The sequence below is a fragment of the Pleurodeles waltl genome, chromosome 3_1 (assembly GCF_031143425.1).
Source record: "Pleurodeles waltl isolate 20211129_DDA chromosome 3_1, aPleWal1.hap1.20221129, whole genome shotgun sequence".
NCBI classification, from domain to species: Eukaryota; Metazoa; Chordata; class Amphibia; order Caudata; family Salamandridae; genus Pleurodeles; species Pleurodeles waltl.
The window spans coordinates 809,689,894-809,707,020 of NC_090440.1; the positions used below are offsets into that span (position 1 = coordinate 809,689,894).

General features: G+C 43.4%; 1 protein-coding gene across 1 annotated transcript in view; it reads right to left on the minus strand.

Moving 5' to 3' along the window:
• Positions 1-17,127, minus strand: part of TUB (TUB bipartite transcription factor) — a 1,298,762-nt gene that overhangs the window by 583,338 nt on the left and 698,297 nt on the right. Inside the window, exon 2 of the mRNA XM_069223684.1 lies at positions 7,638-7,679. Coding sequence (XP_069079785.1) covers positions 7,638-7,679 — 42 coding nt within the window. The remainder of the gene's footprint in view (positions 1-7,637; positions 7,680-17,127) is intronic.

The window sequence follows — 17,127 nt, forward strand, 5'->3', positions numbered from 1 at the left end:
GGGCTCAGCCAGATGTAACCTACAAAAATATTGTTCAACCATGATAGATTTTTGAAGAATGTTGCTCCCTGGGATTGATTTTTGCCACAATTCACAGGAAGTGTTTATCATAGGGGGGAAGGACCCTGCCTCTGACTAGAGAACCAGGATCTCCCTGTTTTTCACCCAGGAGTAAGGATAAATATGGCAGAGCTGTACCCACACCTCAGATCCCTACAAGGAATAACATCAGAAGAAGAAGGACTGCCCTGCTGGACCCTTGACCTGCACCTGGACACTGCTGTAGGAAGGTAGCCTCTTTCTAGCCTTGTTACGCCCACTTTTGGCCTGTTTGTGAGTATATGTCAGGGTGTTTTTACTGTTTCACTGGGATCCTGCTAGCCAGGACCCCAGTGCTCATAGGTTTGTGGCCTATATGTGTTCCCTGTTTGGTGCCTAACTGTATCACTGCGGCTCTGCTAACCAAAACGTCAGTGTTTATGCTCTCTCTGCTTTTCACAATTGTCACTGCAGGCTAGTGACTATCTTCACCAATTCTCATTGGCACACTGGAACACCCTTATCATTCCCTTGTATATGGTACCTAGGTACCCAGGGTATTGGGGTTCCAGGAGATCACTATGGGCTGCAGCATTTCTTTTGCCACCCATTGGGAGCTCAGACAATTCTTACACAGGACTGCCACTGCAGCCTGAGTGAAATAACGTCCACGTTATTTCACAGGCATTTTTCACTGCACATAAGTAACTTAGAAGTCACCTATATGTCTAACCCTCACTTGGTGAAGGTTAGATGCCAAGTTACCTAGTGTGTGGGCACCATGGCACTAGCCAAGGTGCCCCCACATCGTTCAGGGCAAATTCCCTGAACTTTGTGAGTGCGGGGACACCATTACACGCGTGCACTGCACATAGGTCAATACCTATGTGTAGCATCACAATGGTAACTCCGAACATGGCCATGTAACATGTCTAAGATCATGGAATTCTGGTATTGGGGGGACAATTCCATGATCCCCCGGGTCTCTAGCATAGAACTCGGGTACTGCCAAACTGCCTTTCCAGGGTTTCCACTGCAGCTGCTGCTGCTGCCAACCCCTCAGACAGGATTCTGCCCTCCTGGGGTCTGGGCAGCCCCGGCACAGGAATGCAGAACAAAGAATTTCCTCTGAGAGAGGGTGTTACACCCTTTGGAAATAGGTGTGAAGGACTGGAGAGGTGTAGCCTCCCCCAGCCTCTGGAAATGCTTTGATGGGCACAGATGGTGCCCATCTCTGCATAAGCCAGTCTACACCAGTTCAGGGATCCCCCAGCCCTGCTCTGGCGCGAAACTGGACAAAGGAAAGGGGAGTGACCACTCCCCTGACCAGTACCTCCCAGGGGAGGTGCCCAGAGCTCCTCCAGTGTGTCCCAGACCTCTGCCATCTTGGAAACAGAGGTGTTGGGGCACACTGGACTGCTCTGAGTGGCCAGTGCCAGCAGGTGACGTCAGAGACCCCTTCTCTTGGTAGCCAAACCTCCTTTCTTGGTAGCCAAACCTCCTTTTCTGGCTATTTAGGGTCTCTCCTCTGGGGTATTCTTCAGATAACGAAGGCAAGAGCTCACCAGAGTTCCTCAGCACTTCCCTCTTTGACTTCTGCCAAGGATCGACCTCTGACTGCTCCAGGACGCCTGCAAAACCGCAACAAAGTAGCAAGACGACTACCAGCAACATTGTAGCGCCTCATCCTGCCGGCTTTCTCGACTGTTTCCTGGTGGTGCATGCTCTGAGGGCTGTCTGCCTTCACCCGGGACTGGAAGCCAAGAAGAAATCTCCCGTGGGTCGACAGAATCTTGCCCCTGCTAATGCAAGCACCAAAAGACTTCATCACCGGTCCTCTGGGTCCCCTCTCATCCTGACGAGCGTGGTCCCTGAAACACAGGAGCTGGATCCAAGTGACCCCCCACAGTCCAGTGATCCTTCAGTCCAAGTTTGGTGGAGGTAAGTCCTTGCCTCCCCACGCCAGACAGCAAACCTGTGTACTGCGTGATTTGCAGCTGCTCCGGCTTCTGTGCACTTCTCCAAGGATTCCTTTGTGCACAGCCTACCCTGGGTCCCCAGCACTCTGTCCTGCAGTACTCAACCCTCTGAGTTGGACTCCAACATCGTGGGACCCTCCTTTTGTGACTCTGGTTTCACAAATCTTCTAAGTTCCTGCTCTGGTACTTCTGCAGGTGCTGCCTGCTTCTGTGGGGGCTCTCTGAGTTGCTGAGCGCCCCCTCTGTCTCCTCCTCCATGGTGCGACATCCTGGTCCTTCCTGGTTCCCAGCAGCACATAAAAACCTCTACGCAACCTTTGCAGCTAGCAAGGCTTGTTTGCGGCATTTCTGCAACATCCAGCATGCCGTGGGACATCTTCCATCCAAAGGAGAAGTTCCTAGCCCTTTTCGTTGTTGCAGAATCTTCAGCTTCTTCCACCCGGAGGCAGCCCTTTTGCACCTTCATCCGGGGTTTCCTGGGCTCCTGCCCCCCCATAACACTATTGCGACTCTTGGACTTGGTCCCCTTGCCTTGCAGGTCCTCATGTCCAGGAATCCATCTTCAGTGTTTTGCTGGTGCTTGTGGTTCTTGCAGAATCCCCCTATCACAACTATTGTGTCTTTCTGGGGTAGTAGGGTAACTTTACTCCTACTTTCTAGGGTCTTGGGGTGGGGTATTTTGGACACCCTTACTGTTTTCTCACAGTCCCAGCAACCCTCTACAATCTCCCATAGGTCTGGGATCCATTCATGATTTGCATTCCACTTTTAGAGTATATGGTTTGTGTTGCCCCTAGACCTATATTCACCTATTGCATCCTATTGTGATTCTACATTGTTGCACTACTTATCTTACTGTTACCTACCTGTTTTGGGTTTGTGTACATATAGCTCGTGTATATTACTTACCTTCTAAGTGAGGGTATTCTCTGAGATACTTTTGGCATATTGTCATAAAAATAAAGTACTTTTATTTTTAGTAACTCTGAGTATTGTGTTTTCTTATGATATTTTGCTATATGATACAAGTGGTATAGTAGGAGCTTTGCATGTCTCCTAGTTCAGCCTAAGCTGCTTTGCCATAGCTACCTTCTATCAGCCTAAGCTGCTAGAAACACCTCTATTCTACTAATAAGGGATAACTGGACCTGGCACGGGGTGTAAGTACCACAAGGTACCCACTATAAGCCAGGCCAGTCTCCTACAACTCCACTCTGAAGGACTGCACCAGTTGCATACTTGGACTTCAGCACACTTGGAATTTGCCTGGCTTCAACTGGTTCAAGGAGGGACTCCATGTTTGCTACAGGAGAAAAATTGCTAACCAGAGTCCTCTGTCTCAGATTCTGAAGAAACTGACCAGCTGACCACTGTTCAGTGGCCAATTTGGAGTTTCAGCCAGGTGCATTCTGAGAGTTGCAGTCCACACCCTCAAGGAGCAACTCAGAGCTTCTGGAACCTTGGGGTGAGCTGTGGACTCCTCAATGACCTTAAAAGACCTTCTGGAAGAATATCCAGAAGTTTGGAGAAGATTCGAGACCGACCAGCCATGGCAGCTCTAGCCAGCTTGCCTCAAACGCGACCTAGCCTGAATGCAGGTTCGTCCCGCTGAAAAAAATCTCCAAAAAAGTGACTACGTCTGAACGAAGAAAGTTGACCAGGACCTCTTGTGTATTGTTTCCGAAGACGGCTCCAGGGACGTCGGATCAAGATTCAGTTTGGTCCGGTCAAAGGATTTTCATCTCGAAAAATCATCTAAGTTCAAACGTAGAAATCTTTACCGAAGACTCCCACGACGAATATCCAAGGAAGGGCTCCAGGGAGGTCGGATTGGACTGGCTACTTCGTCCAGCTGAAGAAAATCTTCAAGAAAAAAGCTAAGTCTGAAGGTAAACTTTTGACCGGAGCCGAGCAGGGCTCCATCGCGGTCGGCCTTAAACTTTGACTTTTCCCCGGTCGAGGTGCGACCACATGACCAGATTGCCGGGTCTGGTGGCTTAGTGGACTAATGAGTCCACTATAGGGGCCTGTGTTTGACCTCATGGTCACAGGTTCAAGTCCCGGCAGGTTCACTCAGCCTTTCATCCAAAATTCTAAGGTCGATAAAATGAGTACCATTGAGTTGGGTAACAATAAACATCTGTTATTCAGCGCCAAGATGCCTGCGGGTGAACGTGCGCTTTACAAATACACATGTTATGTTATGTTTATGTTATGTTATGTTATTGGCACTATTCGTTTCTATGCACTAAAAAAACACTAATTCTTAAAAAATTCATATCTCTAGTTCCCCTTATCCGATTTTATTAATTTTGCTGTCATTTTAAAGCTAAAAATATTTCCTATTTTGTATTTTTAAACTGTTTCCAGTTTTTTATTTAATAACAGTTTTTTGATACTTGAATGCTTTACACTTTGTCTCCTAAGTTAAGCTTAGTCGCTCGTTGCCAAGCTACCAAGGGTTGAGCTGGAGTTAACTTATTTAGACCTAACTGAACCTAGTGGGGGTTTGTGGCCTATTGCTAAGTATAGGTACTTACCTGTCATTACCAATAATCCACTTTCCAACACAAGTGTATTAGGATACAGCAAACTTGTAATAAGGTGGATGGGATAAAGATCATGTTTGTGATGGAATGCCTATCGACTCAATTCTAAATCAGGGCCTATATTTAGTAGCAAGGGACTCAATTGATGAACTCAACAAACAGCAGAAAATATAAATAAACATTTCTTATAAATGACAGACACAGAAGAAAAGTGAAGGATAACCATTTTCATATTTTTTATACAAATATAGATACACATATTCATTATAAATTGACTGATTATACTAATAACAAAGTTGTCCAAATGACAGAACAAACATTTTCTTTTTTTTTGTTAACTTCTTAACAAATTCATTCCTCACAGATGGAGCAAAATGTTTGTAAGATGTAATTCCCAATGACACAGTGAAAAACTTGAAACCATAGACCATTCCCTCTTAATGTTTATACTTAGGGGTGGGCGGTGAACTCAACTCCACTCGCGGAGTTTGCAGAGTTTTTCCCATTCCGCCTAGAGAGCGGAGTTCTGAAAAACTCAGCAGAGTTTTTTTCCTCATTTATGCTCACCAACAATAAGTTGGCAAGCGTAAGCGAGGAAAATCTTCCTCAGACCACTTCCCAAAGAGATTTCTTAACACAGGCAGGCGCGGATGTTTGCTGCTGCTCGTGTTGATAAATATTCCATTTGCGTTGATGAAGGTGCCGCTCGACTAGAAAATCTACTCAAGTGGCATAAAAGAAGCAGCACCCTTTGCTCTGCAGGTGATGTTGCTCGTGCTGATTTTTTTACAGTGGGACAGACACCCAGCACTAAAACTCTGCGTGAATGGGGTGACCTAACACACTCTGCTGCTTGCGAAACTCCGTGTAATGTGGCTGAGTTTTGTGGTCACTTTGCCCAGATCTATTTATAATCTGGGCATTATATATTGTAATTACTTACCTGACTGCCCATTGCCAGTTGATATATTTTAGTTAGTTTAATTTCAACTTCTTTGAAAAGGGGTTAAAGTTAAAGAACATTTGCTCAATTGAGATCAATTTATGTGAAAAGGATATATGGGATTGATTGATGTCCATGCACCTAATACAATAACAGACCCACATTTTGCATGGCTTTTAATGCCAAAACAGGAGGGGTAACCTCTTCATTTGTTTTTATCAAACTCTTGTGACAAGGCCACAGATAATTAGAGTTCAAAATTAATTCTACTCACAATTTTATTCCACTTTAAATATTTATGAAATTCAAATAGTGATGTATTTGGTGGTGGTGCCAATTCATGCATTGCTAATTCATACCAATTGTTCTATTCCTGCCTTTTAATCTTGGAATTGTTCCAAGGTGCATTCTTCATCTTCTTTTTATGATGTATTTTGCTTTCTTGGTTACAAATTATAGTGCACCTTTTGGAGGTCCTCTGTGTAGTGAATAAACCATTTGGATTCTATTTTTATTTTTGATGTAAAAACTTCCTTTGTAACTTAGCTAAGCATTTGACTTCAATGCAATTTAATTTGGTGACATAGTAGTTGAAAGAGTTTTACAGTTTCAAGATGGGATCTATCCCAACTTTGAGTTGAACAATTTGTTCTCTTTACTTCAGAGAGATACTGTCACTTGTTTGAAAATGCTTAGTTCTGCTTGATTAATAGATTCCTAGGGCGGTTCCCTAACTGCTTGATGCCCGCTGGATATGCTTTTCTTTATTTCTTTTCTAAGATTAATTTAGTTATAGAAGTGCAAGTTTCCTACTATATTTCAGAAGTCATCTCTTAACTTAAAAGGGAGATATTTGCTTGTTACTGGTGTGGGACACATAATTCATTTTTCGGGGAAACTTTCCAGTAAGTGTTCAGAATATTTTAACCATTGTATTTTCCCTTGGTGAATTTAAACAATGTAAATGTCGGATGCAGTGAATTTTCAGTTAAAAAAGCATTATTATTTCAGAACTATTATCATGAGTGGATATATGTCATTTGTCTCAAGCATTAACTCTTAAATCAGTCTAACACATCTCTGTAGCATTACCAAAATATTACTGATCACTACTTAGCTCATTACTAAGCTCAGCAGGGAATATCCTTCACAAAGGATCCAGTGTTTGTTGTATTCATATTAAAGTATTAAAGGAAAAATAGAAAAATAATATTTATTAGGAAAAAGGAGAAGCACATGAAAAATCATATGCAGTTTAAAAAACATACATTTAAAACATAGTTGTACCCGATGAACCAAGTGGTGAGTGAGTATGTGAGAGATAACACTTAGGACATCATTTAGAGCTTGGAGGGAAAAGAGAATCCTTCTGTTTATGAAGAAAACCGGTTCAATGTGCTCTGTCATATGGATGTTATTGCGAAGAAAACTCATCCAATGGATTTTAATCCATATTTAGAGTTTCCTCCAGGAATTAGAGGAGTTTCAATTCCCTCCAAATTCCAAATGACAGTGTTAGTAACCAATTTACAGGTAGCAAACATTTAGGTGAAGAATTAGCAGGATTAAAAACACTAGAGCCTGGCCTAAAGATTATGTTGCAGCTTACAGGGTTAAGCAGACCCCTATGCAGCTTTGGTTTCTTCAAAGAGATTGCTAACATATGTGAAAAAGTTCAACAGTTGCAGTGGTGATTTGCCGATAAGAATAAGTGGGATGAATTATAGCTTGTAAAAATGTAAACAGATTATTACAGACCACAAAAGAATAAAGATGTCAGTGAAAGTATGCGGAGGGAGTGAGCAAGTGGTTGGAAATGAGAAACGGGCAGCAATTCATACATTCTAGAGCTCTGGGCACACTCACATAAAAGGCCAGACTGAAGTAAAGGTGCTAATTTTAGTGGAGTTCAGCAAAGCCACATTTGTAGTGAAAATTTGGAGAAAAATGTAAATTGCGTGTCTGGAAAATAAATTTGCTCTCTGTTCTAGAAAGCCAAAGGGGACATTTTGAGAATGTCATCTGTAAGAGGCAAACCAAGAGTGCCCAGAAAAGAAGAGAGGCAAAGCATTCTCATATTGCCCACATAAGCTATTTAAATCCCAGTGTCTCATTCTCTGAACTCACCCATTTCCAGCCTGCTCCATTGATGTCATCTGATGGACTGTGCTGAAATTTAAAGGAGAAAGAAGCATTAGAGACACTACGTCCAACCCCCATTTTCCAGATTGGTCACATAAATTGTTTCCCAAACCCATTCCTGGCTGTGAGACATTTGCATTTATGACCGATCATGAATCATCCATAATGCTCTTCCCCCAAATGATACCTTTTGAATTTGTCTTTGATACTAGAAAAAAGCTGCACAAATGTTCCATTACCCCCACGGCCACTCCATCACCTACAACTGTATTAAAGAGACAATATTGTTTTAACCCTTTTCCAATATACAGCACTATGTTTTTCTCAAGTCAATTTCAGACTGTGGAGGCATAAAGTATACTTTGTTCCTTTTCCATAGGATTGTGAGGATAGTCAGGAAGGTGCTGTGAATGGTCTCTGAAAAGTGAAAAGTCACCCATCTTATCTATATTCCAGAATTCCAGGAACCCCAATGTTTTCTAATTTCCTTAGCTGCTTAGAGCTAAAGACTTTTATGAGGACGGAACAGAAAGTAAGAACAGAAGTACAAAGCCATTTTGCTATCACAAACGCCCTTTCTTCCATTTATTTATCCCATTTTGTGAGTGAGAAAAGTCTTTCATACTTGCAAAATCGTTTTGCAATTCATTTTGAATTACAACTGGGTGTGTGTGTGTGTGTGAAAGGGGCACTCCTTCTAAAATGGGGTCGTAATGGTATGTATCAATGCTTTGACATCACGGTAGTGGTTGCAAACCATTCCTCAGCTACTTACACTTCAAAAGGGGCAGTAACTTAATCATGTGAGGCAAACATGAGGAGTGTCAGGAGAGCAGGCAGTCCTATGTATTTAAAAATTAAAACTTTTTTAATTTCATTGTTCCTTTAAGGAACTTGGGATACTTTTTAACAAGTTTCCTGTGGGAATGCAAATACAGTGATGGTGGTCTGCTGCAAGAGCAGCTCCTTCGTTATGGTGAAGGAGCGGACCCTCCTTCCCCCCTCCGGTTGCGTCAGAAGCAGAAAAATAAAATGATAGTGATAGAGCGTTCCGTCCTAATAAATTACCTGTATTTGGACGCTCTTGGGTCGATGAATCTTTTGACCAAGTGGGGCTCTCTTCACCCGAGATTAGTCAATTTAATCAAATCAATAATCAATAACGAACATAAGCAATGCCCTGATCAACATAACACTTCACAATTAATCCAGAAAGCATTTCGGCGAACCATGACCTTTCGGCCATGAATAACCACACCATTCAAAGTTAATGAATTTATTTCCCTATATTAACAAAGCTAGCACGATATAAATGTGTCTCAACACCAAATGATATATGTAAATGAACATTAATAGCTGTCCATAACGGCGAAAAAGATGCAATCTATGCAGCATTTGAATAACAATGCATTCGATAATAGCAACGCAAACCACTAAAACTATAATCTGTAATGGGCTAATTGCATACATTAGTCAGCATAACAAGGTCTCAAATTGCATCGTGCAACAAATGAATCCTCATCTAACCTCAAATTAGCATCTGCATGTGGGACTTCATGCAAAAACAATTTAGCAACATTGATTTGGAAAACTCCTAACTAGGGCTCTTATCAAAAATCAGCAGTTGGTTACCTAAATCGAAACACAATGCAATTGTACATTTTCCTTTCATATTTACCAAATTCAATCAGCATTCAAGGAAGTCTTTGTCTCATAGGTACCGGTTTCGATCAGCATGGGACGGGGGCAAAGGGGGCAGGGTGGACGGGGCAATTGCCTCACAGTGGCAAGATAAAAGGACATAACTACTACTTTATGCAAAGGGGCAGATCAAAGTTAAAGTCTCTAGAGCGAGAATTACTTAAAGTCTCTTTCTCTCGATTAGAGAAAGCATCAAAGTCTCATTCAAAATGGCGTCGAAAATCAATTGGCATCGTAGAAGATGGCAAAATGACGAGGTCGGCAAGATGGGCCATAATGTCTGCAATGGGCAATAATGTCCTCAATGGGTGCAGTGGGTAATGGCCGCTTTCTTCTTGTGCACCGGGTTTAAATAATCAACAGTTCAAATCCAGTAGGGTCTTCCATTGGAGGGTTCATAGGTTGGCTTCAAATTGTCCAATCAAAAACAACAATTTACAAGCTTCTACCTAGGCCTACATTATCCTTGGAGTCGGGAACGTAAATTGCAACATATTTTACCAATTAACTCACTTTCAGAGCTTCCATTGTCTGCACCTGCAGATTGACCTTGGAGCAAAGAAGAAGATGCCAGGCTGGCACGAAACCTTAAAGATAAGCATGTGAACCGATCTCACTGGAAAAGTACAGCTTCAAGCAGGAATACACGTTTTATTAGCACATTAGAAAAACACAAGCATCTAAACCGTGAGACAAGGCAACTAGGCCGAAGCCTCCACTAAAGTTATGCTAAGTTAAAACATTTCAAACAAGCAAATCATGGCACACGTTTACGGTTATGTCAGATTAGTACAATTCTAATACATCACGTTATATAAAGCACGCTTATAAATGTTGGCGAACTACTCTGAGGGCACATTTGTCCCCGTACAATCTTTATTAGTTCGGTTAAAGTCACACTTGATTATTGCAGCACTACGTTTATGTGCTAATAAATGTAAAACCTTTGTTTCTGCGTCATCAATAGTTAACTATTGTTTTATTTTTCTGCTTATGGCACAGCCAGCAGTGCAGGGAGACGCTGGGCTGGGCCATGGGAGGTGAGAGGCGGGAAAAGTGCACCTAAGTGTGCATGTGTGTTTTGCCGGCCATTCTAGGCTGGCCAAACACACATGCACACTTAGGTTTCACCAGCCCAGCTGTGTTTAACTACCAGGTTGAAGAAACTGCACAGACCCCACGGCTGTGCCTGAGCAGCAGTTGCTCAGACCAATCCTGGTGCTGCTTTCATGCAAAGTTTTGCATGAAAGCAGCACCAGGATTGCTGGGGAGCCTGTGCTGTGTCCCAGCAGTTAATGCTGGAACACCAGAAGAAGAGGAGCGCAAGGTGGCAGGGAAGAAGGCAAGGTAAGTGCTTTTTTATTTTTTTATCTTGTCTCCATCCCACCCCTACTGCTGCCCCTCTCCTTCAGGTAGGCGGCGGCCGCCGCTGCTCTTCTAGCCCTTGCAGGCCACTATCTCTCTGTATTCAAAGTGCGTAATGAATAGAAACCTGCCTAATTAATATTCAGGCGGGAGAGTGCTCTGCGACCACCTGAAACCAGAGAATGTTTGTTGCAACCTATTAGTACACAGGTCACATTATCAAATCAGAGAATACAAAAAAATTGGCAACCACTTTTTGAGACTCATACACCAGGCCAATAATGCTTTATATCCTTTCAGTGATAACGTTTCCAATCGTGCAAATGTTGTACATTTATTTTACAAAGGGACTGTGACTTAATTGCTCCTACTAGATTATTCAAAACCACCTGTATAATCTTAAAGTTTGAAATCGGCTATTACATAGAATCTTTAGAAGGAATCAGAAAATGAAATCTTATCTGTTTTTAAGGGTCACATTTCGTCATGCTTTTTTAATTGTGTTGCATTGCTTTTGAGTAAGGAAGTCACCTTTCTCTCAAATAAGGTCGATGGTGATATATCTCCTTTCACTATTGTTCTATGCATGTACCTCGCAAGAACATTAGAACACCAATAGAGATGTCAATAGAGATACTATACCTAAATATGCTTACAGTGCCGAAGAGAATCCAAAATTCCAAGATTATGTACAATCATCTGATTTATTTTGCCTTTTATATATTTTAGTTTATATGAACAAGGCTGCCAATTAGAGTGACCTTTTCCTATGATAGTTGCCCATAATCCTTTCACAAACCACTAGTAAATGCAGTGTTCTTAGCAAAAATCTTTTTCGTGAAACATAGAAATAGAGTTTTACACTCTTGCCAGCATGAACCGTTGGCAAAAATTAAATTGTCTGGCTCCCTCGTCATTTTATATTAATAACGATTTCCGACAGGGGATTTTCTCCTTAATGTTTTATTGAAGTAATAATCGACCACATCACTGAGTGTTGCAAACCAGAAGTGCCCCACTTCAATCTAGGAGGATAAGAAAGATGGCAGACCTTCATGCTAGCCACAGACTATGCAGACAATCTCCTTTTCGGATGCTACATTGAAAAACATTTTGAGAGGCGTTAGACGTGGCATGGCTACCCCTAGCTTTTTGCCTTCAGATCTCCTTTTTTTGCAGGCCTTAGGATTCTGTGCACTTTATCACTGCTGTCTAGTGCTAAAATGATTCTGCTCTTTCTGTAAAACATGGTAACATTGGCTTGTCACCAATTGGCATATTTAATTTACCTACACAACCATAATAAAGTGCACTGCGTGTGCTTAGGGCCAGTAAGTGCTATTAATGGGCCTGCAGCACTGACTGTGCCACCCAATGAAGTAGCCCTCCACAAATGCCATTGCAGAGCCTGTGTGTGCAGTTTTGAACTGTCATGTCCACCTGTTGAAGTAAACCTTTTGTCAGGCCCAAACCTTCCTTTTTAATACTTTTTAATTTTTAATACATATGTCAACCCTAAGATGTGGCCTAGACAGTCCCAATGGCAGGGTGTAGTGTATTTAAAAATTGAGCATGTACCTTTAAATTTTTATATCCTGGTTGTGAAAAACTCTTAAATTTGTTTTTCACTACTTCAAGGCCTATCTCTCCTACGGGATAACAATGGAGATGCCTTATAACCTTTTATAAGTATAACTTCACCATTCCAAGATGGATGAGATAGTTGAATTATATTAAGGAACTACAGAGTAAGTTAGAAGCTCAGAAGGGCCAAGTTCTAAGTTCCTTTTTGAAAATTGCTTCAAATCCACTAGAGCGCAAAGTACAAGGAAGCTGGTGCCAAGTCTTAGATCCTAATACAGTAAACGGCTTTTCCCCTCTAGATTTCCATTGAAAAGACGGTGGTTTCAAGAGGTTGACCGATGATCTTAAAGTTTGTTGGGGTAGTTAGTGGCAAAACTGGTACTTAAAATAATTAGGCCCAGAGAATGAAAGGCTCTGTAAACCAACAGGAGCATTTTAAAAATAATCTTTTTGTGAATTGTTAGCCAGTGCAATTAATTAAGAGCAGCTATAGCAGAGCTCCTGGAGGGAAGTTGTAGGACCAATCTGGCTGCAGCATTCTGTACCATATGTAGTTTGTAAATAAGGTGTTTGGTGCAGCCAGCATAAAGACTGTTACAATAGTCCAATCTGGAGATGATTAGGGCAAAAACAACCGTTTTCCTGGCAGCCAAGGGCAGGACGTGAAACCATTTTTTCAAAGATTTTACAAGATTGAAGCACATATTTGCAACTGCCAAGGCTTGTAGAAAGAAAGATAGGTCAGTGTCAAATTTAACCCAAAGATTTTCTGTAACCTTTACAGTGACTGATGGAGGAGGGACAAAGTCTGACCACCATTTTGTGGGAGAAAAAAAGGTTGGATTTACCAAACAGAAGTATTTCTATCTTCTCGGAAATGCATTTCAGATTGTTATTTTGCATCAACAAAATAATGTCAGTAAAGCAGTTCTGGAAATTAACTTCTGAGTGAAATGACTTTTTGTCTAAGAACAGTATTAATTGAGTGTCATAAGCATACCTGGTGGTGCCAATCCCATATGAGGGAAATAAGTGGGGCTATGTAGATGTTCAAGAGAACAGGGCACAAGGGAGAGCCATGGGCATACCCATCGTGACTGCTCTTTCTGATCAAAAAAATTGTCCCAGCACACTTTTTGCCTTCTATTAGTTAAGAAGAATTTTATCCAGGCTAACACTTTCTGGGAAATTCCGATGTTCTGGATACACTGCAGAAAAATAATGTGCAAGATGGTGTCATAGGCTGCAGAAAGATCTAAAAGAATCAGCAAAGCATTTTTACCTGAGTCTAAGGTCATGTTAATTGTATCCAAGACCTCAAGAAGTGTTGACTCAGTAGAATGTTTAGGCCTAAAGCCAGATTGCCAGGTGTGGAAAGAGATTTTCAAAGTCTGGTGTCTCTGGAATCACAATTTAAAATCACAACTTATGGTGAAGTCGCATATTAAATTGCAATTCATAAAATACCAATTTTAAAGAAAGTTGGCATTTTCTGACTTTAGCTATTTGGTGCCTTCTACCTGTCTCTGCTCACATGTCTGGAGTAGGGTGTCAGCTGGGCTTTGTGTATTCCTCCTAGACAGCCACACATAATGGGAGCTTAGGTGTGACCCAATGAGCCTTGATGAGCCATTTCTGGGCAAGATGGAAGGGAGAAGCTGGGCACAGCCTTGCTCACATCTGAATAGGCTGTGTCCTATCCACACACAAAGGGCTACATAACCACCTGTAGTGAGTCTGGAGCCAGGACAGGAAGAGAAAGGAATCTGTGCACTTCAAAGGCATGTCTTCGAAGTATCTCCCACTTCAAAGGCCCAACTTGTCGCGGTTCTCAACGGTCTTACCCTCGCAGCGGAGAGGCGTAGGGGAACGGTCCTTGTTCCGACGGGTTCTGCTCTGGCCGAGGTAGGGGCGACCCCTTCCGGTAGCCACGGTGCTGTTTGGTATGAGCGAACCACTACAGTCCGTGCCCTCCAGAAGGAGTCCCAGAGGAAAAACCCCAGTAGGGTAAAAAACCTCCACAGGAACTCCCTGAAACGAAAGGAGGACACCAGGGTATTAGGACCGCAGTTCAGGAAGGCAGGAAAACAAAGCAAATCAGGAACAGACAGGATTCGCAGAAGGATATCAAATAGGAGCGTGACTATCACCAAGGAGTGTTGCAACGCAATGAACAGGCAGTTGGAATCCCCTTAAATACCCCTGGACAGGAAACAGGAAACAGGAAGTAGAACACCGCCATCTTGGATTGGGGAAAAGAAAACAGTAATGAATTAGGTATGTGTGTTAGACAATGCATGCTGGGTAGAGAGGAAGTGGTAAGCATGCTGGGAAGAGAAAAAAGGCAAGTATAAAGAACCCCCAGTGTAAGGGTTCGGTTTGTCCTAGGAACATCGGTAAGTGGTGGTGGGCAGGTGAATACATGCAAGAGAAATAAATGTTAAGCGCATAATGCGCTGTGTGCGGCCATGCCTGAAACCCCCTCGGGGTTTCAGGCTCTGCCGTGTCTGCCTTTAAGGCAGAACTTGAAAAAGGGGGAGCGGCGAGCGCCGTGACCCCCAGACCGGCTCCCTGGAGCCTTTATGGCCCTCGCCAGAGCCGCGGCGACCCCCGCGACCTGGGTGTCTGCCTCGGCGTCTACCGCGGCCCGGGCGTCGGCCGCGGCAAAATTAACGTGCCGCGCCGCGGCAACCTGAGCCCGCGGCCGCAGCGAGCGCTGCGGTGAAACAGTATGCCCCCTCCCCGAGGCCCCGGGTTTGTGAGGGAAGAGCCGAAAAAAGCGGCAGATTAAAAGAGGAGCATGGACTGAAGAGGCATCCTCCCAGGAACACTCACTCAAAGGGTACCCCTTCCAATGAATAAGGTATTGGAGGCGCCCATGGAAAAATCGAGAGTCACAGACCTCCTGCACTTCGTATTCAGGCACATTGTCAACCAACAAAGGAGGGGGACAGGGCAACTGCCTATGAAAGAGATCAGGACGGTAAGGTTTCAGTTGCGAGACATGGAATACTGGGTGGATCTTCCATGTCCGAGGTAGGCGAAGACGCATGGACACTGGGTTGATCTTCTTGAGAATGAGAAAGGGACCATAAAAGCGGGGCTTGAATTTGTTTTGGGTGAGTCGGAGAGGTAGGAATCTAGAGGAGAGCCAGACCTTATCATGGACTTGATATAGAGGAGCCGCACAGCGTCTCCTATCTGCTATTGTCTTCATGCGGGACTTGGTGGACACAAGGTTAGAATGGATAATTCGCTGTATACCCCGTAGCTGTCGAACGAAAGAGGAGATGGCGGGAAGGTTGGAGTTGTCTCTCAGGGGAGTTGGGAAGGCCCTGGGATGGAAACCATAGGAGCCATAGAAAGGAGAGACTTTAGAGGCACTGTGTAGAGAGTTATTATAGGAGAATTCGGCAAGCGGTAAGTAGGGAGCCCAATTACTTTGTGTAGCGTTACAGAAGCTACGTAAGTACTGCTCGAGACCCTGATTGAGTCGTTCTGTTTGTCCATTGGTTTGAGGGTGGAACCTGGATGACAAGGCCACCTGGATCCCCAAGATCTTGCAGAATTGGTTCCAGAAACGGGAGATATATTGGGGACCTCTGTCTGATATAATAACTTGGGGTAGCCCATGTAGCCTGAAAATTTCTTGAGTAAAGACCTGACTTAACTCCTTTGCCGTGGGTAACTTTCTCAAGGCCGTGAAGTGGGCCATCTTGGTGAAGGAGTCCACAGTTACCATTATGACGTGGTTTCCCATTGAGGAAGGTAAGGCGCACATAAAATCGGTGGATATGGTAAGCCATGGGCCTGGGGGAACAGGTAATGGGCGGAGTAAGCCCACAGGTCTGGTTCGGGGTGTCTTGGCTTGAGCACATGTTGGACAGGATAACACATATGCCTCAGTGTCAGCCTTGAGAGTTGGCCACCAGAAAGAGCGAAGCAAAAGATCTTGAGTCGCTTTCACTCCTCGATGACCCGCAATAGGAGAATCATGGCACATGTGTAAGGCTTCGATTTGCACTGTTTTAGTGGGTAAAAACAGGGCCTTATCATGATAATAGTAGTCATGATCTATGTGCAGCTGTGGACGTAACCTCTTTAGTTCTGTTTCGTGTAAACAGGCATATTCAGACTTAACTTGATCTAAAAAGGTCTGTGCTACCCCTATGATTTTATTGTTGTCGAATAAGTTTTGAACCGCGGAATCACCGCACCCAGGATAACGTCGGGACAGGGCATCCACCAGGATGTTCTGAGAACCAGGGATGTAGGTGATATAGAAATCATACTGGCTGAAGAAGAAGGCCCATCGAGCTTGCCGGCTATTTTGGCACTGGAAATTTCTTAAACACTGTAGATTTCTATGATCGGTCCGGGCTTCGAAGGGCTCCTTTGATCCCATCAAAAAGTGTCTCCATTCAGTGCACGCGACCTTTAAGGCGAGTAATTCGCGTTCTAGCACGGAATAGTTTCGCTCAGAATCAGATAGAATGTGGGATAGATAGAATACAGGGTGTTCTAGGTCATTTGTCTTTGTAACAAGGCAGCCCCAATGGCTCTTTCTGAGGCGTCTGTGACAACAATGAATTGTTTGCTAGTGTCTGGGTGTCGAAGAATAGGGGCTTGACTAAAGGCTTTCTTTAAGTCCTGAAAAGCTGACTCAGCGCCTGGTGTCCAACAAAAACCTTTCTTTAGGTGTTCCTTTTTGAGGGTTTGAGTAATGAAGCTGGTTCTCTGGGCAAAGTCTGCTATGAACTGCCGGTAGAAGTTGGCTAGTCCCAGAAAACATTGAGTCTCCTTGATGGAAGAAGGAGATGGCCAG